Here is a 24,378-nt window from a genome sequence, read left to right as displayed (position 1 = left end):
TGCCTTTATTTTGTTATGTGTTATACTATGAGATTATTATTATTTTTATATAATTGTCTTGTTAAACACTTGGATATATTATTTAATTTTTTCTAAAAATTGATTTGATTTGATGGGATAAATTTAGTTGTAATTTTAAGTATATTTTTATTAATGAAATAGGTTTCATTAAAAAAATTGTACTAGTTGTAGAGCAAATTAACAAAAAGTAGAGTTTTACGGAGTAGGACGGGGTTTCACGGGGCCCCAAGGGGCAGGGATAGGGTTAGAAAGTTTTCCTCGCCATACGGGACGGGGACGAAGACCTCATCCTTCGGCCCCGCCCCGCCTCATTGCCATCCCTACCCGTATGATAGTTTGTACCCTAGTTAGTTGTTTAGTTTGCACCTTAGACGATAATTTAAGAAAATAAGTATGTATTCTCATAGTTTAAAGGATACATATGTATTTTGATAGTTTATGGTATAAAAATGGATATAATTTAAGGGTAATGTGAAATTTTTTCCACAAAAAAGAAAAAAAAAAAAAAGAAGGGAACAAAAATATACAATTTGATCCTAAAATTTCACAGATTTACTCCTCAGCTGGGCCTGTAAAATTTCATTATTTAAATCCTAGTCCAATGGGCTCATCTCCCCCTTGTAATCTTTGAAAATACTTGTATGTTAGTATAACTATAACAAACGACGGCTGAGGAGGGTAGTCTTCCTGTAGTAATTGCAGGTGCTTGTGAGGCTGACAGCCATCGTTTTTGCTAGTTGAACGATAACGTTGTTGTTTAGCAAAAAATAAAAAAAACAACGGCCGAAGAGTGAGGAGGCACGTGGTTAAGGGTAGAGCCGTTAAGTAGTCTCTAAGCTTTTCACATCCCTTTCAAATCAAAAAAGGCACCGGCCTCCCTCACATAAAAAATCTTTATCTCATTTTTAAATATTATAATATTAAATCTAAAATATAAACAATATAAAATAAAAGAGGATAAGAGCCTAGTAAACTATTTTTTTATTTGAATAACCTGTTTGGTGTGTTAGTTTGAGTAATATTATTTGAGTGTTTTTAATATATATGTGGATAAAAAAATGTGTAAAAAAATGTGTTATATTGTTTAAAATGTATAATTCTGTGTTTGAGTAAGGCTGCCGAACAGACCCACGTCTTTTAACTCTTTATTCGTCCGGGAATCTAGTCAATTTGTGAAGAACTCGTAGAGAACATGACATACATATATTATATATATATATATATATATATATTTATATATATTTGACAGAGGTAAAATGTCATAAACAAACAAATAGAACCAAAACGTGATTTAAAAAAAAAAAAAAGGTAGTTTCTCTTTTCTTTTTTTTTTGAGAAACAAAAGCTCTTTTCATTGATCTTTTTTGTTCCCAAGCTTTCGATATCTGCAAAGAGCTTTCTATTCCCACGTACATTTTCTTCACTCCCTCCACTTCTTTCCTTGCATACTGTTTGTATCTTCCTACACTGGAAAGTGAGGTGGTTGGGGGCGAGTTTGTTGACCTTTCTGGACCGGTTCAGGTCCTGGGTTGCACCCCGGTTCGACCCGAGGACTTGCTAGATCAGGTTCGGCACCAGCAGATTGACGAGTACAAGTGGGGCTTGTTCTACATCAGCCGGTTGCCTATGGCAGCTGGACATATGAGCATTGTTGGTTTGGTTAAGGATGGTGATGTGTTTGTGTTTCCCAGGCTCTGCTCCACTTTTGCTTTAATATTTCTAGGTTTAAATATGCTACTGTTTTCTCAATGCTTGGGATGGTGATCCTTTTTTGGTGCCTTGGTACGAACCTGATTCCATTAACTTGTTTTTTATTTATTTTTTTGGTTTCAGACTTTTTTTTTTTTTTTTTAAATAACATTTTTTTAAAAAATAAATAAATAAGGTAACTATTATCCTTTTGTCACCAAGGAGGCAAGGGGGGCAATTGCCCCCGGCCACACCCAAATTAATTAATAGGGCCAAAACTCACCCTACAAATATATATTTTCAGTTTCTCTTTTAATTAGTTTTATGTTCTTTTTTGTTCTTTTTTTTTAATGTATCTGTTTTATAGATTAAGTTTCAATGAAAAAAATACAAAAATATTATTCCCTTTATGTCAAGGTCATCAAAACAGGAAATAAAAGGGCAAAAGTTAATTCAAGAGGAAAAGAAAGTACAAAAAAATATTGCTACCTTTTAAAAGTATTAGAACTTTAAATTATTTATGTAGTAACTTTTTATTTATCGGAAAATTGTGTATAAGTTCCATACCAAAAAAATTGTGTGTAAGTAATAAAAGTTGGAACTAACTATATAATAAAATTCATAAAATGAATTTTTTTTTTCCAAGTTAAGCTCTAAAATTCTAAACACAAAATGGTTACTATATAGTGTAAAATTGTTATGGTTTAGTTATTTTATGAGTTTAACAAAAACTTATATGAGTTGTACTTAAGTTTTATTAAATTTCTAAAATCACTATAAGAGAATTAAAAATGAAAATTTTCTTATGAAAAAAATTATAACACAACTTATTTAGATAAAGTAAATTAACAAGTAGATATAATATAGTTAATGTAGTATTTTTTTATGGGTAATCTAATATTAAATTACCACTTAATATTCGCGTGAGTGGTATTTGATTTTGTGTGTGTGTATATATATATATATATATATATTTTTTTTTTTTGCTGAATGATTTTATATATTGATCTTGAGTATTATATGCATAACATGTGTGTGTTATACTAGTTCATAATGTGTATAAAACTACACATGTTCACTAGTGTGTTTATATATATAAAGTTAGACCCTAACTTTACTATAGTTTATCACAAATTTAAGCCTAAAAACTACCAAAAATTATATCTTTTTCTCTTATATTTAATTAGGTAAAAACAAATAACCTCTTGTTTTGTTGCCATTCGAACACTGATAAAGCCAGTGAGGCGACTAGCGTATCCCTTTCCGGATCCAAGGTTATTAATCGCGTAGGAAATGTGACTCTTGCCGGGGTTTCAATCATGCAGTGAACAATTTCAAAATAATACTATAGCATCTTCACATGTGATGTGAAGACAGTAGCTTTTATCATATGTGCTGTCTGACTTTTACAGTATCTCTTATGCGTTCAAATATCAACATATATCATGAAAACATCACTGAGAATCATTGTCAATTTGTCATGATGATGTGAGGGTGAAATTGAAAACTACGAATCAAGATTAAAGGTGAAGATGAAAACAAGGCAGTTGGGCAAGGGGAGGATGATGTGTTTGAGATCGGAGAAAAATGAAACATTTTGATTTGATTTTTTGGAAAGGGATCACAATTAAGGGGCACTTGGTTATCTGTAATATTACATTACGTCATAATATTATGTTATTGTAATCTTACATTAATATAATGTCAATACAATAATACAACATTATATTGTCTAAGAATGTGATGAGATTAAGATGATGTGATAATTTTTTAATATTAAATTATGGTAATATTAGAAAAAATAAAATATACCAAAAATTTTAATGTCACATCATTATAATGTGCATCACATTAAGAGCACATCATAGCGAATGATCAAACACCCCCTTAGTGTATTGAATGCACGGTTTTTTTTTTTTTTTTTTGAGATAATTACAATATGTTGCTAATCACGCAAATCGAACATTTTCCCTCCTAGACCCCTATACTTTATGCATGATGAGGTGACAATTCAACTATAATGCCAATGCCCTGAGCCATCAAGGAAGTCATTATAATTCCTTATCCAAGTAAATCAATACTGGTGTTTCGTAAATTAAGATTGGAACCCACCTCTTTAATTTCTAGGTTGACCAACTCATTACAAATCCATATTTTTCTTTTCTCTATATTTTTTCCCCCTGTTATCTGGTGTGTGAGCTAGAGAAGCCATAGCTTCCCACTCTTACAGTACCTACTACCCAGTCTTCCTCCAATTTATTGGGCAACTTCGAAACAAATCAGCATTTTTTTGGGGAGAAAGTTTAGGGACATAACAAATTCTCATAACATTTTGGTAACACTCTTGTTTTAAACTGTGGTGAGTCTTGATATAGTTTATCTTATTTTATTTTGGCTTATAATAACTTGACAGTCTGACATCTCAGTGTATTATAAAAATATTGCGAGATTTTATTGGATCCGTAAAAACTCATTTTTCTTTTAATTTTTCTTTTTAATTATTTTATTTCATGTAATTCAATATATGTTAACAATAATGGTCCCATACGCTAACATGCTTGATAGATACAGTTTGTTTGGATCAACTGTTTAAAGTAAATGAAAGGCATGAGAATGGCTTTTTGGAATGAGCCCCACTAGAGTGACTTAATTCGTATACTATTTAAAAATAGGAAAATGGAGAAGAAGAGAGATTTTTTTTTCTCTTGTAAACTCTCCAAATAAGGCAACTAAACTAGTTGTTACCTATAATTGTAATTACCCTAAAATAGCTTGATCTAATTTAGCTAGCAGCTCGATCCTCATGAGCTAATTAAATAGTTCAGCCATTCATAATGACATGCATGCTCGACTATCTCAAGCATACTTCAACTAAGAAGTAACATAGATTTTCAAGAGTGACATCCAAAATAAAGAAGACATTTAAGCCTCAATTAGGCATCAAGAATTTCGATATTAAATCACTAAGATCATGAGATACCATCTAATGAGCTAGAATTCTCGCCACAGTTTGAATTTCAAACCTATGACATAAATTAAAGAGAAAATCTCTCCCATGAAGAACACATAAAATGTGGTCATCCTCTAAGAAAATTTATGAACAACATATTCTGATATATTCATAATTTCATAAGAATTGTAAGCTATATACTGTTTGACTTCAATCCCAAAGTATCCCCGTTGGCCATCACATGCGGCTCACTTGATGCTTTCTTTCATTAAGGTGTTGGTGCCTTAGTGGACTCAGGTCATCCCTATGATCAATTTTCAATTAATAGCTAAAGATATTGGTTGATAATTTTCATATTGGATAACTTCATAGTAATAAAAATTTATTTATCTGTTCATTTTGAAAATGACGAAAAAAGAAGATGGAAATTATACTCTATTTTCCTAAATTATACTACTTTTTACCTTTACTTCATAAATTATGAAAATGTACAGTACATTACTCCTAAATTATTATCCGTATAATACTTTATATCCTAATTAATTGTTTAGTTTACACTTTAAATAATAGTTTAGGGAAGTAAGTATGCATACTCATAATTTAAGTGATACGTATGCACTTTGATAGTTTATGGTGTAAAATGATATAATATAAGGATAAAGTATAATTTTTTTAACCAAAAAAAAAAAAAAAAGAGAACAAAAATATACAATTTGATCCTAAAATTTCACAGATTTCCTCCTCAGATGGACCTGTAAAATTTCATTATTTAATCTTTGAAAATACTTGTATGTTAGTATAACTATAACAAACAACGGCTGAGGAGTGTAGTCTTCATGTAATAATTGCAAATACTTGTGAGGCTGACAGCCATCGTTTTTGCTAGTTGAATGATAACGTTGTTGATTAGGAAAAAAAAGAAAAAAAAAAAAAAACAACGGCTGAGGAGTGAGGATGCATGTGGCTTGGTTAAGGGTAGAGCCGTTAAGTAGTCTCTAAGCTTTTCACATCCCTTTCAAATCAGAAAGGGACCGGCCTCCCTCGTGAATGCAAATTCTTGCCTCCTAAGTCCTAATCCGATAAGATCGGAGTAATCGGGTCAGGTTCGCCCATTTCCTTCCTAGCTAAGTAATGGTAAGACGCATAAAATTGCACAATTTTTATTAAAATTTTTCTGAAATTTGAGTGAAAACACACTTTTTTATTCAAATTATGGCAAAAATCATGTCAATTTATCCCATCCCATCACGCTATTTCCACTTTTTTTTTAATTTTTATGTGTCACACTTTTTATATATATATTTTGGTCATAATCAGGTTACCCCTACAACTAGGCATAGCAATAGCTAGTCTTAATCTAGTACAGTTCTACAACTTATATTCTGTAACTTCGTCGAAATATCTGACCCACGAAAAAATAAGTGGTTGATAACCTGATTTTTGAAGACCAATAGTCGTCCTTGTATTAGACTATTTTGGTATCATAGATCGGTGGCCACGAGTTTTACGCATTTCCTTCTCAAAAAAAAAGCTTTGCGCATTTGGAAAATCGAAAGCTATACAACAACAACCTTTTGGTGGACTGAAAGTGATTTTTACTTTTCAGAAGTCGGCATAAGAATATATATGGGTGTCATCAATCATATTGTATAACTCAATTTGAGATTATCGATCAAAGTTTTCTTTTTTTCTTTTTTTCATGGTAAGTATATTCTGATTGAGAACAAAAAAAAACTATCATTCTAGAGAGAGAAAAAGAGAGAGAGATTTGGTGGGGGTGTGTGACGCGTGTGATTTTTTTTTCTAACAGCCGGCAGTTTTGTTGGGATATGAATCTGGCTTCTCTTTTTGTTTTTTTGAAATATATATTTGTTGTTTCTCTGTATTTGTTTTTTCTTCGGAGAGTTGATAGGTTATTCAATCTTTAGTTTATGATACTGAAGATATAGAAGGGAAATTTCTGTTGGCTTGGCTATTAATCCATGAGGTTGCTGGTGGGTACACTTTTCTTTTCTTTCTTTTTTTTTTTTTTTTTTTTTTTTTTTTTTTTTTTTTTTTACAAATCCAAATCGTTAAAATTTCTTGTTCTGTGATATATTCGTGCAATGATAAATTCTGCATTTTTTTTTGGTTCTTCATTCTTCTTAAGATAAATGATCCATCTTGAACTTTATTTTGAGGGCGGAGTTAGAGGAAAAGCATGAAGGTTAACTCTCTGAAAGTGAAATTTGTATTTCATACATATTAGTAGACTATTTTTTTGGTTTCCTGGTCAACCAGCATCATCTTGCAGTTGTGATTTGGTCTTCATTTTTTTTCCATAGATCAAGGGTTTCTGTTCCTAAAATTTTGGTTTTATTTTTTAGTCATACTTATAATAATTGGCATGTGAACCTTTATTTAGCTTTTTTTCTGTTTATATATAGATATAAGATATTGACTAACATCTGGATTCTGGGTTTTTTTCTTTTTCTTTTTTTATTTTATTTTTTCTCCCTATTTTTTTGTTTCTAAACTTACCCAAAAGCTAGGATAGAAAAGCTGAATTTTTGTATGTTATTATTTAAATATATTTTACTTTGGGTTAAAACAGGTTGTTGCTGGCAATCTGATTCCAACTCACATGTTGCTTCCAATGTCGAATTAGTGAAGATTGAGCTTCTGAATTATGGAGGATCCTTGTGAGACATTGGGCAATGGTGAAGCAGCCAATCACAGCCTTCAGATTATTAGGTACCAACCCTACACAAAACTACTATTATCACCATGGTTTAGTTTGAGAGTCTTCTATGTGAGGATCAGCAATTTTCGTGCCGATGATTCAACTCCAGAGTTTCTTACTCTGAATCATATTCCTTCAAGCCCTGACACCCTTTTGGAAGTCAATGGTGCAAGAAGTTGCAGTTATTCTGATGGAGCCTCTTCCCTTCTTAGAAGGGATCGGGTAGATAAGAAATCGGATGAAGCCACATTTGTGAGCACAGATAGTGTAAAATTGACAAGGAGTATGAAATTCGAGGTTTTTGATAAAGATGTTCTAATTCTCTCTGGGGTTTTGGAGATGTCTAATAGCAATGGTTTCACTGGGGAATCAAAAAACAGTACCAAGCGGTGGAGCATGAATTGTGAATCAGTGATCAACGCAGGCACTGGATTCTTAAAGGGAAAACATCTTGATGGTCCCGAATTTCCTACACCAACAATCGAGGTTTATGTTGCAGGCTCCTTCTCTGGAACCCCGATCATCTTGACCAAGACCTTACAGCTTAGTTTTCGAAAGAAGTACAATCGGAAGGGCACGTTGGATGCGATCCCGGAGTATGATACAGCTGAATCCCAGAAAGATGTGTCTGCTGAAGATCTACGGGTATTCTACTGGATAATATTTTACATTAGAATTCAAATTTTGTGATATTCTCTTTGTTTCTCTGGTTTTTAATTTATTGTCATTCATCTAGTGCTTTAGTACAGTACAATAATTTGCATTTTTTAAGGGTAGCAAACTCTATCTATTTAGGTTCTATAAAGTTTTAGCAATTTCCAATCAATGGATGGACTGAACAACCCCTCCATTGTAAGAATTCTGTGATCCAAAACAACAGTGCAGTAGAGAATCATGTTTGTTTACCTTTCTGTTATGGCTAGCTATATATGCTTCCTGTGTTGAAACATGTTTTCCGTTACAAAATGTTCCAATTTTTGGATGTCTGGGCCGGTGAAGTGAATCTTACCCTAGAAGTGTCATTTGAGGGGGTTTGGGCAGGGCACATAAGTTACAAAGAATGGGCATTCACCCTTTTTGTTTTCTGTTGCATTGTTTTCAATACCCATCTTCTGTCATAGTCTGATGCGCATGAGCCTCATCTAAATGCCACATGAAGGATGGTCCGTATATGTGGGGCCCACTCCAATATTTTTGTGTGATTTTTTTCTGGAGGCCACATTGGCAACTACATTATACGTGCTTGAGCTTAAATGGGCTGTTTATGATTTTTCTATTTAGTTCCTTAAGCAGCTTCGACTGAGCCAGTAAATTTACTTCTGCTCAGATATCCTCGACTGACACAAAAATCTTGTCTGACGAGTTTTTATCATTAATGCATGTTGAATTAGCGGAGAGAGGTGATTTGTGCTCATACTTTCCAAAGAGACCTTATATTAGCCAGCAAAAATCTCAGGATATTTTTTAGTCTGTCGCGTATATCGAATGTTTCTCAAACTTAATACACTGGATGAAGGATTAGCACAGTGTTTAGTACTGAGATGGTTCTTTTCCTCCCTTGCTGTCCTTGCACACAGGATATCATTATTAAGTTAATTCCTGTCCTTAATTCATTGTCTGTCACTATAACATGCATCCCGCTGTTGATATCGCCTTGAGAAAACTATTTTTGTAGTCACTAATAGATGACTCTTCAAATTTTCTCCCAACATCAAAGAAATCAATCTTATAAGTTTTATTGAGTTGCTGTTATGGATTGATTATGTTCTCTCAGAATTTTTAATCTCTGTGAATGAGTGGGTATGCACAATTGCACATTTGGGGATGAGGGTGCTACATTTGTATTGTGTCAAGAGCTTCAGTATCTTTGTTTTCTGAGAGTTCTGAAACACTGAAATTCGGTTCCACTATTCACGAGATCTTTTCTTTGCCTGTTGTTGATTGTGGCATATGGCCTTCTAGATGAGAACACTGCTGCACTTGGAGTTCTCTTGTAAGCTGCAGAGTTTTGGCTCTTTTTATTCATGTCTTGTGTTTTCTTCATTTATTATTGACATCTAGATCTAAGTTTTCAGATGTAGCCCCTATGTTCTCTCTGCTTTTTGGTATTTTGTTGTAATCATACAATTTTTTTCACCATAGGATGCTTTTAGCTTTGATGAAACCCTCTGCAAATTTTTCCTTTGGATCAATCTTGAATCTTTTAGATACTTTTCTTTGAGAGCTGCAAGAAAGTGTTGTTCTATTCAGATGATTATGTGCCTGCTTTGAATATTTTTATGGAGTGCTTGTAATTAATATTGAATATTATTATGGGGTGCTTGTAATGAAAGTTGAATCTTTTTATGGAGTTCTTGTAATTAATATTGAGTATTCTGTAATGGTACTCTTGACATGATGATATGGATAATGCTTAGAAAAAAAAAAAAAAAACTTGTTAGGTTCAAAAGTATGGATAATTGCCACTTACTTTCTTTCATGGTTCTATGATTACTTTACCTCTACATTTTGCTTGATTATCTTTCATCATGGGACATTAGTCGAGCCACCTAGACAAAAGGTTGTATAAAAACTATTGTCGTCACTTAAATGCTTATGCTTGTGTCAATTTGATGTAAAAGAAATAGTTCCTATACTTGCTGTGTACGTGCACCATGTTCATCCCTTCGGCTAAGTTTCTATAATAATGAATCATGAACTCTCTAATTTATCATGACCGGTAAAAAGTAGCTATCGGAGTTGACTGTCCTACTTTGGTGCTGTTTCGCCGTTTATTCTTCCATATATTTGCTTATGTGGCAGTTTTTTTTTTTTTTCGGGTAAGCTAACTCAAATGGATGTGAACCACCAGTTGGGCCATTTACTTTGTTGGTTCATCAAACAAGTCACTATGTTTTGCTGGATTAGGTTGCTGCATGTATAGAAGAGAGATTTAGTTAATCTAGAACTGTTAACAGCAAATACAGCTACCTTTCTTAGCCTTACTTGTGAAGTGACATACTTTTTGTTGTTTTGTTAGCTATGTACTTTATATCTTATGTATGCTTGACTATTTTAATCCCAATTATTGGGTTTTTTGAATTGTAGGTGGCAGATTACAGAGCCTACAAAACAGAAAATGAAGATGACTACAACAACATGTACTGGAGGAGGACAGAATACATAGATGGTGAAGATGGCGAATTATCCTGGTTCAATGCTGGTGTAAGGGTTGGCGTTGGGATTGGCCTTGGTATTTGCCTTGGACTTGGTATAGGAGTTGGATTGCTGGTCCGTACTTACCAATCAACTACTCGTAACTTCAAAAGACGGCCCATTTGATCCTTTTATCAGAACTATGATACAATAGGTTCCCTAAAAATCCAAAGGCAGCTAACCTCATCTTTTTTCTAATGTGCATGTTTGTTTGACATGCATTTTTCCTTGTGGGCTTTGAGTAAGTAGTTCTTTCTGTAGGTAATGCTCTTTTGTTCAAATCGCGTGATTTTGACCGACAATTAGTAGTTCCTGAGATTGGGAAAGGTGACATCTATGTGGTTCATGAAGTTATACACATCGAAGCTTGTGTTTCCCTGTAAATAAATGTCTTTGGAAAGTGAACAAACAGCTTTGATATATGGATCAACTTCTTAAAATAGAAACCCTGTGTTTCGGCCTCCTTAATTTATTGTTTTGACTTTTGATTTGAGCACAAAAAAAGAAGAAGCCCTGTTTAATTGCTTTTGGCAGCGTGGTTTAATGGATGAAGCCCTGTTTAGGGTTCTTTATTATAGTCACTTAGTTCACTACTATGCAAACATATGCAACATAAGACTTGAATGGCTTACAAATTTGCATCTGCATGCTAAAGTAACAACTAATAGAAGTCATGTTAGTTAAAACACCCGTAAGAGGATGAAAATGTAGATAAGCATTTGGTAAGGTTTGTCAGAACAAATTGTCAGAACAACACACAAGAAAAAAATGTCATATGAATCTGTGAAGTTGTAGTCACATAAACAAGTCCAAATTGATGCTCTGAAATGGTGCTTGTGTCATTACTCCATGCATATTTCCATAATGACTTATCATTCATCTTTTTAACTGCTGTACATTCCCAACTATCGAATAATCAGAAAAAAACTTCTGTTCATTCCCAACTTATCACTAAATCTGACTGTCATTACTTAGACATGTATTCTGTATACAGTATGCACATCACACCCCAATCTGCACTTGTTTTTTTTGATGAATTGCACTTGTTAATTATGAAACTACAACTTTTTCAGAGATTCATGACATTTTTTCTTAAGTAATACTTGGGATACTACAAAAGCGATGTGTACATTACAAAATAGTAATAAAGACCTTTATTTGATTCTCCAAAAAGAAAATTTTATTATGTGTTGAAATAACACTAATTATATTTTTTGTCATGTCAATCTATAAATATATTGAAGTAACTTTAGTATGCCTGTGAGAAGTCTAACTGAGGGAGCCAGGTGTTAGCAAGTTTAAGATAGCTTTTTTTTTTTCTTTTTTTTTTTTTTGCTGAATGTTTAAGATAGCTGTTACGCAAAACTCCGACAAAAGACTACTGGCAAGTGCAAACATCTTTCATAATAAAATCGGACCAAAAAACCCGAAATTGCTATAAACTCTCAACAAAAGAATGGATTAAGGCAATAAAGTGTTATCAAGAGATGCGAGAATTCAGAACTGGGGAAACAAAATTGAATTAGCAAGCATGTGGCAGATATGGCTTACATAATAACTGTTTTCCAACACCCAGAATGGCCCCAAGTAGGGACGAGTACTGAGGACATCTACATGCATTACCATGAATATGACATGGACAAATAACCCCTGTAGCTTCTACCATTACATCTCCAAAAGAATTCCTGCAGTGGAAGTTGATTTAATCATCATTAGATTTAGCTGAATGCATGTCATTACAGTGTCCTGCTTGGAACTACACAACATAAGGAATGGAGAGATGGATGGAGTGACACCGAGTAAAATAATATCTAAGGTATAGCACAATCACTGTACAAAGCAAACACAACCAGCCACAAATGATGATAGCATTAGTATAATGCATAGGATTATCTTCTCCAATGTGCTCCGACAAGTCACGAACCCAATCCTGAATCTCTTGCTTGGATTCAAATTCTTTCCAGAAGACAGAATAAGTGAAGTTGACTTTGATTTCAGCATCTTCAGTTATATCCAAAGCAGAATCATGGTCACCAACAACATGTATTTCTTTCACTTTGTTTCCTAAGTAATGAGGATAAAAGCGCAGGTGGTTGATAAGAAAAAACCTACGACTTGAACAGATGTAGTCGCAAAAGGAATCTTTAGTATTGTTTCCAATGTTCTTTGACAAGTGAATGCTATCAAAGTACATCTCGTACATATATTTGTTTCCAATGGCATTTCTAAATATTGCAACTTCTTCTCTTGTCAAATTTTTCTCACAAAGGAGTTTCCCTGTTGTTCCCATCTTGAACCTCAATTCATATTGAGTGTTGACATAGCAATCCCCTGCTAAAAGTTCTTTAAAGGATCTCTTCCTGTCGGGTGTTGGATCTATACATAGAGATGTCTGTTAGAAAGTGCATAGGAATGCTTTTTTTTTTTTTTGATGAATGAAATGGGTGAGCGGGGGCGACCATTGTGGCAGACCCTCATGGGTGTGACTATTGGGGCACTATCTACTAGGGAATGTTGGATTGAGTCATAATTATTGCTGTCCGGGTGACAACAGATCTCACCCTAACCCTACAAGAAGGCTAGTACCCTTAGACTAGCTGTAGGAGGGAATTCCCACATTCCACCCATTGGGGTTCAAACATGGGACCTCAAGCAGCGCTACACTTGTGTTTGCACCAAGACCACTAGACCACCTTTCTCGGTGGTAAGTGCATAGGAATGCTAATCATGACTATTACATGATGATTTATAAGACTATCCAATATTCATGACTATTAATTATGTTATTAAAATGATTTTTTTTTTCAAATATACTATAATTAGTAGACTAATTTGAACCTATTCAAGATATTTATAAAAAAATGTACAGTCTACATTTCATGGAACACATGTAACATGTTACATTAAGTTAAAATACTATATAAGTTTAGGATGGTAGCATTTATTTTTTTCTTTTCATTTCAAATATAAGTAGAATGCCTATATTATTGAAACTTGAGTTTTAAGGTAATCTTTTGAATATTTATCATTTTTACTTATTTATTTTTTAGCCAATATCTCTAATTTCTAATACCTATTTTGTTTGTATTTTTAAACCAAAAAATTAAAGAATTTGGCTCAAATAGAATAAAATTTCATACTTTTCAACCTAAAAATTAAGGAAAAAAATTTTGAGTTCAAAATTGAAAAGGAAACCTACAAAAAGAATTAATTTAAATGTTCAATTAGTCCAAAATAGAGCAAATGGACTATATTGGACCGAATTGGACTAAATAAACCGAATGAGACCCAAGTGGATTGATAGGACAAAGGTTGACCAAATAGACCATATAAAACCGAAGTGGATCGTTAGGACCTAAGTAGACCGAATAGAACCAAAGTAGACTAAATGGACCGAATTGGACCTAAGTGGACCGATAGGACCTGAGTAGACTGAATTGTACCAAAATAGATCGAACGGGACTAAAATAAACTAAATGGGACCGAATTAGACTGAAATGCTACGCTAATAGGGCTCAACAAGAGTGTAACAACAATAAATGCTATCCATCAACTTTTAGATATTACATAAATATATAGACAAATTATATGACTAATTAAAAAAAGTTACATGATGAAAACTACATATGGATGGTCTTATAAATTGCCCTAGTAAGTTATATAAAGAGAACTCCAAACTTGTTTGCAACTAACAATTTTCCAATCATAATGGTAGTGGATTATAATCTGAATGTCTCTATTTTTTTTTTGGTTAATCTGAATGTCTCTAATTACAATAGAACCAATGAATTAATTATCTATGCCTAGAAACTATGTTCATAAGACGAATATGTGCAAATTGTAAAATTGTAACAAAGTTAAATTTTATAATTTATATATTTATAATAATGTGAGAGCAGATAATGTTAATGATTTTTCCACAAACCAAGAGAGTTAAAAAGTTATTCTTACCTCCAGGAGAGCAGAATGGCAAATCAAAATATGAATATTACTCACTGCATGTGGAAAAAACTTTCGAATTAATATACAAACAGAGATGCATCAAGTTCATAAGGAGGCCCAGAAAATATAAATAAATAAATAAAAGAGGATTAATGTAATGAAAATTTTTCTCTCCATTTATAAGTAATATCACGAAGCTCAAAATATGAACACTCAGGCCTGAGGCCTGCGCCTGCAGACATTATAACAAAATCAAAGATTGAGCTGAAAGTAATTTTTTTCTTTTTCCTTTTGATTTGATGAGAGATCACTACAGATAACCTTAGGCATTCACAAAAGTATAAACAAATTTTGAGAACAAAATTAAAGACCTGTAATGCTCTGTTTGGCAAGTGCTGGAAAAGACGTATTTCAGTCTAATGGAATTGAACTTTAAAATGATATACTTAAGATCATTTTCTCTAGAAATTAAACAGTTTTTCTGAATCAAAATCAAAATATTGAGACCTAAAATTTCCATTACTTTAAACCAAAAAAAAATCTCAGCAACTAAAGTAAAGCAAGCTCAAATTCAAATTCACATGGAAGAACATTAGAAAATGTTGAACAGATGAGATTCAAAGAGAAATTACCATGAATCTTCTTGATTAGAATAAACTTTGTTGGCGAACAGAGGAATATAATCTCCTTCATTGTACTGACGATCTTCCTCACTTAAAGGCGCATTTCTCAGAGTTCGAATTGCGAATACCAAAGTTGGAAGAACAATCAGTATCAGAACAAAGAAATTCAACGGTGTTCTTACTCTACGAGCCATGGATTCTGTGAGAGAGATTTTGAAGAGCTTGAAAATTTAGGAGTGAAAAGCTGTTAGAATTGCTCTTGCTTTTTTAAGTTTTTATATACCATGGATTATGCGGGTTTTTTTAGCGGGCTAGTTTGTTGTAATAGTATAAATTTTGATTTTCGAATCTAAGCCGTTGATCTTTTAGATGGGAGTCAATCAGAAATTTTGGACAGTGAAAGGTTGACTTGGATAGTGGTGTTGACGGGGAGTTAGTTCTTTTGCATAACAGAATTAGTTCTGTGCAGTGATAGAGGGCGAAAATGGGTAATTACCCATAAAAATCTAACTATTCAGTTAGTTGGTCCGGTTTGTAAAGAATTTGGGATTTTAGCAACTCGAGCCTTAAAGGCTCGATTTTGGGCTCTAAATCGAGTTTTTAAGGCTCGATTTTCATGGATCGTTCACATCTGATCTGGCAAATTTTTCAGGTGGCGTCTGAATGAAAATCAAGTCTCTGAGGCTCGATTTACATATAAAAAGAAAACAAAAACTACTACAACTTGTTCATTAGAAAAAAAAAAAAAAAAAAAAAAAAAAAAACAGAGAAGAATGGGGTTCATCAGAGAAGAAAGAAAAAAAAAATCCAGAAACAGTCGGCGACCTGGGTCGCGCGGCGGCCTGGGTCGCGGGGTGCGACCTGGGTCGCGCGGCGGCCTGGGTCGCGGGGTGCGACCTGGGTCGCGCGGTGCGACCTGGGTCGCGCGGCGACCTGGTCGCGCGAGGCCTGGGCCGGGTCGCCGGCCTGGATCTGTCGCGGCCTGGGTCGGCTTGAGCTGATCTCCATTCCTTCTTCTTCTTCTTCTCTTTCCTTTTTTTTTTTCTTTCTTTCTGCGTTTTTTCCGCTGATTCTGCATTTGTGGTTGCATTTTGGGTTATTAATATTTTATTTTTGGGTTGGAAATCGAGTTTTAGAGACTCGATTTTCATGTAGACGCCACCTGGACAAAGTGCCACATCAGAGAGAAATAACCCATGAAAATCGAGCCTCAGAGGGTCGATTTAGGAGCCCAAAATCGAGTCTTTGAGGCTCGAGTTGCTAAAAATATATATAGTTTGTAAACAGACCCTATTAACTAATTAGTTTGTTTTCTATGGGTATTTACCCATTTTCGCCGTGATAGAGTCGCGAGTTGGTTTGATAACTATCTCGAGCCACTCCTCGAAACTCATTTGATTTGAGCTGAGGAGTAATTGACGAAATTACCCTTGGTAGGAATAGAAATTCAGCCATATTTTTTCCTGTTATGATTTAATTGTCCTGTTATGATTTAATTGATGAAATGACAAAATTTAGCTACAAAATTGATTGTAGCCTAAAACTACAACTTTACTCAATAAAATAAACATTATTACATATTGAAATTACCATTATTAGTTATGTTGGAACTTGGAGTTCACTATTAAGTAGGGGAAATGAAATGGTGTTAGTTGAAAAATAAAATTGGGTTTGATTTGATTATTTTGGGACCTGAAAATCCTTCAAGAGTGCTTCTGGTGATGTCATTATTGATTACAGGTGATTAACCTGTACAAATCACTTAGATTTTATTTATTTATTTTAGGTGGCCTATTGATAAAATGATTCAGAGATCTTAATTATGGGTTCGGGTTAGTCCTTAATGAAAGAGGGGTGAGGTGACTGTGTTTTTGAAAGTGACCTATTGATAAGCATTTTTGCAGTTTGTTCTTGAGAAAAAATTTACAAATCTTCCTGTAATTTTCCATAAAAAAACAAAATCTAAGTAATGAGTGTAATACTAAACCCACATGTGGTGTTATTTTATATGTAAAAATAAACTGTTAATTGTGTAACACTTAACCCCATGGGATATTAAGTATAACACAAAACCCACATGCGGTATTTTTTTTATATCAAAATGTAACTCTGAATATCAACACATGTCATTACCTTAGCAATTTACTGTTTATCTTGATGGATATTTATTGCTTTACATATATAACAATACCACAGGGGGTGAAGTGTTACATTTAAAACTTCAGTTGGTTCCATGTCCTAGGGAGAAACAACAGCAAGGTTGTGTACTTTTCCCCTTTTATTCTAGCTTCAATTAAGAATGGGTTATCAGATTCATATGCCATATTGGCTTAGTTAGGAGGCAAAGATTAATGGGTATTGGCCTTCTCAGGTTTTTTGAAGGGACTCTTGGTTCTATGTAGATTGTCTCCAAGCAGCCTTAGGACATTATCTACAGAATTTATATTTCCTCAAAAGGTTGCCTCTTGAAAACTGGGGCTGGAGAGTGGACTAATGCAACTCTTCAGTTAATACAGAGGCAAAAGATAGTGTGTGGTGCACAGTTTCACCATCCCCAACCAGATTGAGGATGAGGATCAGTTGTCTTCATTTTTCCTTTCCAAGATGCCTTTGGATGGTTCTACTTATGATTTCTTTGTTTTAAGTTAAGTTAATTCCTGTACTTAATTTAAGATGGTGTCACTATAACATGCATTGATTGCATTCTATTGTTGATATAGCCATGAGAAAACTATTTTACTAGTTGCTATACTACTGTAATAGATGACTGCAAATTTTCCCCCAACATCAAAGAAATCAATCTTATAAGTTTTGTTGAGTTGCTGTTATGTATCAATCATGTGTACTTTCATAAATAAAATTTGCATTCTGTTAGAGAATTTATAATCTATGTGAATGAGTAGGCATGCACAATTGCACATTTAGGGATGAGGGGTACACATTTGTATTGAGTCAAGAGCTTCAGTATCTTTGTTTTCTGTATAAGTTTTGAAACACTCAAATTCGGTTCCACTATTCAAGAGATCTTTTCTTTGCCTTTTTTGGCATATGGCCTTCTTTGCCTTTTACTAGCTGCAGAATTTTACAGCTTTTTAATCATTCATGTCTTGTATTTTCTTCATTAGTACCGACATCTTTAATCTAAGTTTTGAGATGTAGCCCCTAAGTTCTCCTGCATTTTGGCATTTTTTTTGTAATCATACATTTTCCTTCTCCATAGTTAGGATGCTTTTAGCTTTGGATCAATCTTGAATCTTTTACATTCTTTTCTTTGAAAGCAACAAGAAAGTGTAGTGTTCTATTCAGATGATTATGTGTCTACTTTGAATTTTTTTATGAAGTGCTTGTAATGAATGTTGAATCCTTTTATGGAGTGCTTGTAATTAATATTGCGTACTATATTGGTAATATGGCATGATGATAACACTAATGATTTAAAAAAACTCGTTAAGTTCAAAAGAGTGGATAATTGCCACTTTCTTTCATGGTTCTATGATTGCTCTACCTCTAGATTTACTAGATTCTCTTTCATCATGGGACTTTAGCCCAGCAACCTAGACAAAAGGTTGTATAAAAACTATTGTCAACAGTTTAAATGCGTATGCTTGTATCAAGTGATGTATAGGAAATAGTTCCTATACTTGCTGTGTTTATGCACCATCTTCATCCCTTCAGCTAAGTTGCCATTTTGTTTATGGGAAGACTAAGAATTTTATTCAGATGGAGAAATAAAAACTACATCCGGGAGAAGAGCTTGTTCTAAAAAACAAGGACTCTTCAATCCAAGCAAAAAAATCATCTATGCCTAAAGCCTGGTTTTAATGGATCACCAACCCTCTAATTTATCATGACTGGTGACAAGTAGCCGTCAGTGTAGAATGCCCTACCTTGGTGCAGTTTCGCCATTTATTCTTCCATCTAGTGGTGCTGATATGACCGATTTATGTTGGTCCATCACGTAAAATCACCCTTTACCCAAGTTACATCTACTCAACAATATGTTTGGTATATTCCAATTTGTCATTGTAAACTATGCTTATCCACAAGGATGAGAGAGAGAGAGAGAGAGAGAGAGCATCATATGATATGGCATTATAGGGAGAACCGAGTCCCGAGAACAAGGTGTGGTGAAATAATAAAATGTGCCATCAAGGAAGTTCGGGGCTCAACTCACCTAAATGCAGAATTTGTGGAAATTATAGGATAAGAAATGTCATATGTTATACATTGATTAAAAAAAAAAAAAAACAGTTTCTATCATAAAAATATAATAATAATCATCATCATAATAATAAACAGCGGTGTCAGATATCATGCAGGATCTTTCATGAAAAATGATTTATCACAATGGAAAACGCAAGAGAAAGAGATAGAACGTCCTACTTTGGTGCAGTCTCGCCATTTATTCTTCCATCTAGTGGTGCTTATATGACAGATTTATGTTGGTCCATCACATAAATTCACCCTTTACCCAAGTTACATCTACTCAACAATATGTCAGGTATATTCCAATTTGTCATTGTAAACTATGTTTATCCACAAGGATGAGAGAGAGAGAGAGAGAGAGAGAGAGAGCATCATATGATATGGCATTATAGGGAGAATCGAGTCCTGAGAACAAGGTGTGAAGGTGAAACAACAGTTTGTGTCATAATAATAATCATCATACTAATAAACGGTGTCAGATATTATGCAGGATCATTCATGAAAAATGATTTATCACAATGGCAAACGCAAGAGAAAGAGATAAACCCATCATATGCCGGAATTCTTTCATTTCTTTACTTCAAGGAAGCTAGTAGGGGACCCATGCCATCATATGCCTATTTCACTTCACATCTTTATTTCAAGGTGAGATGGGAGGATGATGTTGGCAACAAAGTGAGGTATATTAAAAATAGATAAATTCCCGTTAGATAGTAGGGAGTTGACATTGAATTTGTTTATCCTAAGCCGGAACAACACTTACGGCTACTCTTAGTTAAATTCGGATCCATCTCTTTTAGTCAGTCCAACAAGCATTTCAGGCATGGTGAGAATTCTATAACTTTATTACCATAATACAATGGGCATTAGCATAATTGGCTCAGCCAGCTGCTGGTGCAAGACACACTGGCTCCGGAGCCACCTCAGCTCCTGAATATCCATTGCCAGCTTGTTGAAGCTTGATGTCCAATCCCCACAGGGCAGCGGATTTGACATCATCTTGAGTCATCATTTTTGAGAACTCCTCGTAGTCATAATTCAATAAGGCTTTTCCTCCAAACTCTTTGGGAAGATTTTGCTCGTCGAAGTATGTCCTCATGAGCTCCACGCTATCTTTATTTTTAGGGTACACAAACTTCACCTTCTGGAATGTCTTTGCCTCCAAGAAATACTTGACAATCTGAATTGGAAGTAGAACACATTATATATCCTAAAAGAAGAATCGTACATAAAGGAACAAAGAAAAAGAAAAAGGGAGAAGGTGATTGGAATATAGAGAAATCTTGGTTAAATTCTCTCATTTTTTCTGGGTGATTCCTCAATATTATTTCAGCAAGTTTACCTAAGGTTGTGGAAAGCACTATGCAATGTTAGTCACACATAGTAGGAGCTGCTAGCGCATAGAAGCATCTATTCGTAGGATTACAATATTTTAAGCTACTTGGTCTAAACAGGGCATCCATCCATCCATCCAACAAGCAACAATCATATGTTGCTCTTATCTTCAAGCGTATATTAGTGGTGAGGACACCAAACCCACAAATCAACATTCTAAAAAAGAGGGCTCTTGGTTCAAATAACCTTGTGCAGGAGGGAGTATAAACGGGTTTCTAGTTGTGGTGCAAGTACTTTGGTCAACTATTCTGCTATATTCAACTTATTTCTGCTAACATCACCTACGAGCCTCTTCTGGACAGAGAGCACATGAAAAATGGTCCATATTTGTTTTATTCTTTAGTTACTACTCATTCATTTGAGTAATTTCAATTCTAGTGGTCATTATGCTATTTATTGATGAAGCAGAGTGCAATCAGGGAGGGTTAAACTCAAACCTTCCAGAATGCTTCAAAAATCCGTGGGGGATTGTAGAGAAATGCTATGGCGAGCCTCTCAGGGTAGTGATTCTGCAAAATATTGATAGTCTCTCGAGCAGATTTGATGGGCACATTGTTGGTTATTGACCACCCAGTGAAGTCAATCAACCATGACATTTGTTCTTGACCCTCTGGAAGGTTAAGGATAGCGTTCTCTAAGAGATACACTAGATGTCGCATCTGATTATCCAAAGATGCAGTGTTCTGCAGCATTTGGAGAGACATTAATTTCAAAAACCAGTAAGCACAAGAAATATCTGTGCTAGCTAAATAAATACTACCTGCATTCCTGGCCTTAGTATAAGAACGCTCCTCCCATTTCGGTCATGAAAATTTGCTCTGTATATTTTTCCAGTCTCACCTTCTATTGCAACTTCATTCTGGCAACAAAATCATTATATATAGTGATTTTCAATTGAACTATTATCAGAATTAATTTCTGGCCTTTGTAAGCACTACTGAACATGTGAATATCAAACCCAACATACCCATCGAATTTCCTCAGGTTTAAAGGTTGATCTCCATTTGAGTGTCTCTTCCAACATTTTTTTTGATTTCTCTACATTCCAGTTCCTAGCTTCCAAATATCTCCTAAAGCATGCATTGGTACAAAACTGTAAACTACGTCCAGATTGAGGTCCAATTGCATCCTTAAGTTCATTGACCTGCATGCAAATTAATAATGACATCTATTTTCGAAGCTGAACTGAAAAATCTTATTTCTGTGGAACTGTAAGAGTAAAAATCAATTATGACAAAGGAGATCCTTTATCACAAAAATTGTTTCTATATATCAACTGGACACCAAAAAGAGCTATGCCGTAGATAAAGTTCAATCATGAAGAAGAACCCGTCTAGTGCCTAACCCAAGTGTTTGGGATTAGATCAGTTGAGTTAGGCTATTTGATAGATTTTCTACCAATGGAAATGATGGCTAGCAGGTGCAAAGCCATTGTATTTTAAAAATTGAAAGGAGCTTAACATAGTCAAATGAATTATTGTCTTCACAATCTCTGCAACTTCCAATTTATCATCACCTTTAACTCAGCCTCATGTGGATCATTCTCCTGATCATGATGAGAATTAGTCCAACGGCTAAACATGGTCTCTGCCTCTCTGGTAGTCTGATACCACAATTTGGCAACCAAGTTTAACCTACAACATCAAAAATCACATAAGAACATTCAAATATGTGTGTGTATTCTGTACCAGCTTTTACAGGAAAATGGCCACTCAACAATCTGGCAAACAGGATGAGAAAGGCATGTATCACACGATAGATAAAAACGACCTCTTCTTTTTCTTTTTTAAATACAACATTAGAAATCCATTGTATATTATTAGATGTCTAGATCAAATTCTGTGTTCACCGTAAGTACCAACCCCCGTTGACCCAAGTGATTATATATATAAGAATTACTAAAACAACAACATTAACAATAAATTGTTATGAATATTATTGATATACTGTCCAATTTTATTTTACATCAACAGATGAAGCATGAGTCATATAGGCATATAGCCCCTCCCCCCAGAAAAATTAAGATTGCAATTGGACTTGTGTTAATATTCTCAAATTGAAACCATACAAATAAAATCAATCACCTTAAGATGTTTTAATTCCAATTATACAGCTCTAAACTCAAATCTGAAGAACTAAGTTTTCATTCTGCTCCTTTCTTAGAGCAGAGGAAATGCAATTAGAACTTTGAGATTCACCTATAGTATCACATGGTCCCTAAGTCAAAAGCCTCTGCTTAACCCACACAAACACCATTTATTTCCCTTAATTTTAGGTGGGAGGTATTTCATATTTCAAGAATAATAAAAATTTCTTGAGCTTTTTTTTTTTTTCTTTTTTATCTCCAAACAAGTAACAAACTAACAACAAAAACAATAACAATGATAAAAAATGAACAAAAAATAACATCAAGATCTCAAAGTATTTCCAAGAGCAATCACTTGAGCTTTTCATACCAAATTAATTTATTAATAACCCAAAAAAAAAAAAAAAAAACCCATCTGCTAATTCAAAAGACAATAATTTGATCACAAAAAATAATATATTTGGACAGAAAACATGCACATTTCAAAGAGAGAAAAATGCATATGAACTCACACAAAAGCTGAAGAAACTAGACGCACCTCCTACTCCACCACAAGAGAGAGATGGGTTATCTAGACTTTTGTGAGTCTTCTTCACGGAAATAACATGTATTCAACGATTAGAGTGGACCAGGTAGAAGAGAGAGAAGGAAAACTGTGTGTGAAATGAAAAGTGGGAGGGATGGAGTTTCTATTGTCTTTTTGTGGCAGAAGACCCTGATATTTATTGGGTTCTAAACCAGTCCTTCTAGTATAGCATAGTATAGTATCCGTACGATGCGCTGACAAGTGACATGCTAAAGCCACCTACTGATCTGCTTTTTTTGGCTAGTGACAGGTACGACAAAACGGACCCTCCTCCAGTGGAACGAGGGAACTGTAAATATAAAGCAAGAGGTCGTGATGTACACTAAATTTGGTACAATTTTGAATATAATTTATGATGTGATAAGTTGTAACCGATAAAAATATGAGAATAATAAGTCATGTGAAAATACACTCCCAATAATCATAATTTGCTATATCACAAATTATAGCATAAAATTATGCCATGTTTAATGTCCACTTTAGCATTACTCATAAAGTAGATAGATCTGAATCAGATCTATTTTGCTAGAGAAAGAGAGATTTTACTTTTCCATTCACTTTTTACTGCACGTGCCGTACCAACTTTGAGTCACACGTGTGGTTTAGAGAATCTCAATGGGATTGGTTTTTGGTTTTGCTGTCTGAAATGACAGGAAAGCCAACCAGACTAATTCCAGTAATATTGGAGTTTAGACTGGCCCGACCAATTCTATTTTTTTCTTTTAGGGAGATGGCATGCATGTACTTTTAATTATTTTTATATTCACATTGATTTCTCAAAGTAAATGATAAGGTCATCTCATTCCAAAATAAAAATAAAAATCTACTACCATAAACAAATATACAACTTTTATCACAAATCTTCTCAGGATAAGTTATAATTTATCTTGTAAGGTAATCGTGAAAAAGTTGTAAATTTATTTGTGTTGATAACATGTAATTAACAAATCTGGAATCATGGTC

The 24,378-nt window shown here is 34.1% G+C and overlaps 3 protein-coding genes across 6 annotated transcripts; 1 reads left to right on the top strand and 2 right to left on the bottom strand.

The window, feature by feature from the left end:
• Positions 1-5,660: 5,660 nt before the first annotated feature.
• Positions 5,661-11,065, top strand: LOC115974329 (uncharacterized protein At1g01500). 3 transcript variants are annotated; one of them, XM_031094628.1, is made up of 3 exons: positions 5,661-5,794; positions 7,254-8,027; positions 10,470-11,065. In XM_031094628.1, exons 2-3 carry the CDS (start codon positions 7,329-7,331, stop codon positions 10,701-10,703), a joined length of 933 nt encoding a protein of 310 aa, XP_030950488.1. In that variant the 5' UTR covers positions 5,661-5,794; positions 7,254-7,328; the 3' UTR covers positions 10,704-11,065. The 3 variants fall into 3 exon arrangements, with proteins under 3 accessions (XP_030950488.1, XP_030950487.1, XP_030950486.1); XM_031094627.1 differs by lacking the exon at positions 5,661-5,794 and adding an exon at positions 6,025-6,362; XM_031094626.1 differs by lacking the exon at positions 5,661-5,794 and adding an exon at positions 6,359-6,654.
• Positions 11,066-12,099: 1,034 nt separating this feature from the next.
• Positions 12,100-15,336, bottom strand: LOC115958559 (transmembrane 9 superfamily member 4-like). Its single transcript, XM_031076988.1, has 3 exons — positions 15,152-15,336; positions 12,428-12,937; positions 12,100-12,262 (listed from the first exon to the last, which is right to left on the bottom strand). The coding sequence occupies exons 1-3, from the start codon at positions 15,334-15,336 to the stop codon at positions 12,100-12,102; spliced, it is 858 nt and encodes a 285-aa protein (XP_030932848.1).
• Positions 15,337-19,884: 4,548 nt separating this feature from the next.
• Positions 19,885-23,574, bottom strand: LOC115974328 (phosphatidylinositol transfer protein 3). 2 transcript variants are annotated; one of them, XM_031094623.1, is made up of 6 exons: positions 23,342-23,574; positions 22,260-22,377; positions 21,711-21,887; positions 21,504-21,602; positions 21,181-21,426; positions 19,885-20,528 (listed from the first exon to the last, which is right to left on the bottom strand). In XM_031094623.1, exons 2-6 carry the CDS (start codon positions 22,323-22,325, stop codon positions 20,229-20,231), a joined length of 888 nt encoding a protein of 295 aa, XP_030950483.1. In that variant the 5' UTR covers positions 22,326-22,377; positions 23,342-23,574; the 3' UTR covers positions 19,885-20,228. The 2 variants fall into 2 exon arrangements, with proteins under 2 accessions (XP_030950483.1, XP_030950485.1); XM_031094625.1 differs by having other exon boundaries at positions 23,368-23,574.
• Positions 23,575-24,378: the final 804 nt, after the last annotated feature.

The sequence above is a fragment of the Quercus lobata genome, chromosome 2, assembly GCF_001633185.2.
Source record: "Quercus lobata isolate SW786 chromosome 2, ValleyOak3.0 Primary Assembly, whole genome shotgun sequence".
Lineage (NCBI taxonomy): Eukaryota > Viridiplantae > Streptophyta > Magnoliopsida > Fagales > Fagaceae > Quercus > Quercus lobata.
The sequence above is the reverse complement of the archived record's forward strand: the minus strand, read 5'-3'. Positions and strand labels throughout refer to the sequence as shown.

Bases quoted from the DNA above. Each gene is read 5' to 3' on its own strand.
- LOC115958559 (XM_031076988.1), bottom strand. From the start codon at position 15,336: ATGGCTCGTAGAGTAAGAACACCGTTGAATTTCTTTGTTCTGATACTG. The intron at 12,938-15,151 runs GTAATTTCTCTT...AACACCCGACAG, and splicing joins TCTAATCAAGAAGATTCATG to GAAGAGATCCTTTAAAGAAC. The intron at 12,263-12,427 runs GTTGTGTTTGCT...CTTCCACTGCAG, and splicing joins GCTATCATCATTTGTGGCTG to GAATTCTTTTGGAGATGTAA.
- LOC115974328 (XM_031094623.1), bottom strand. From the start codon at position 22,325: ATGTTTAGCCGTTGGACTAATTCTCATCATGATCAGGAGAATGATCCA. The intron at 21,888-22,259 runs GTGATGATAAAT...ATTTGCATGCAG, and splicing joins CACATGAGGCTGAGTTAAAG to GTCAATGAACTTAAGGATGC. The intron at 21,427-21,503 runs GTAGTATTTATT...CAAATGCTGCAG, and splicing joins TACTAAGGCCAGGAATGCAG to AACACTGCATCTTTGGATAA.
- LOC115974329 (XM_031094628.1), top strand. From the start codon at position 7,329: ATGGAGGATCCTTGTGAGACATTGGGCAATGGTGAAGCAGCCAATCAC. The intron at 8,028-10,469 runs GTATTCTACTGG...TTTGAATTGTAG, and splicing joins TGTCTGCTGAAGATCTACGG to GTGGCAGATTACAGAGCCTA.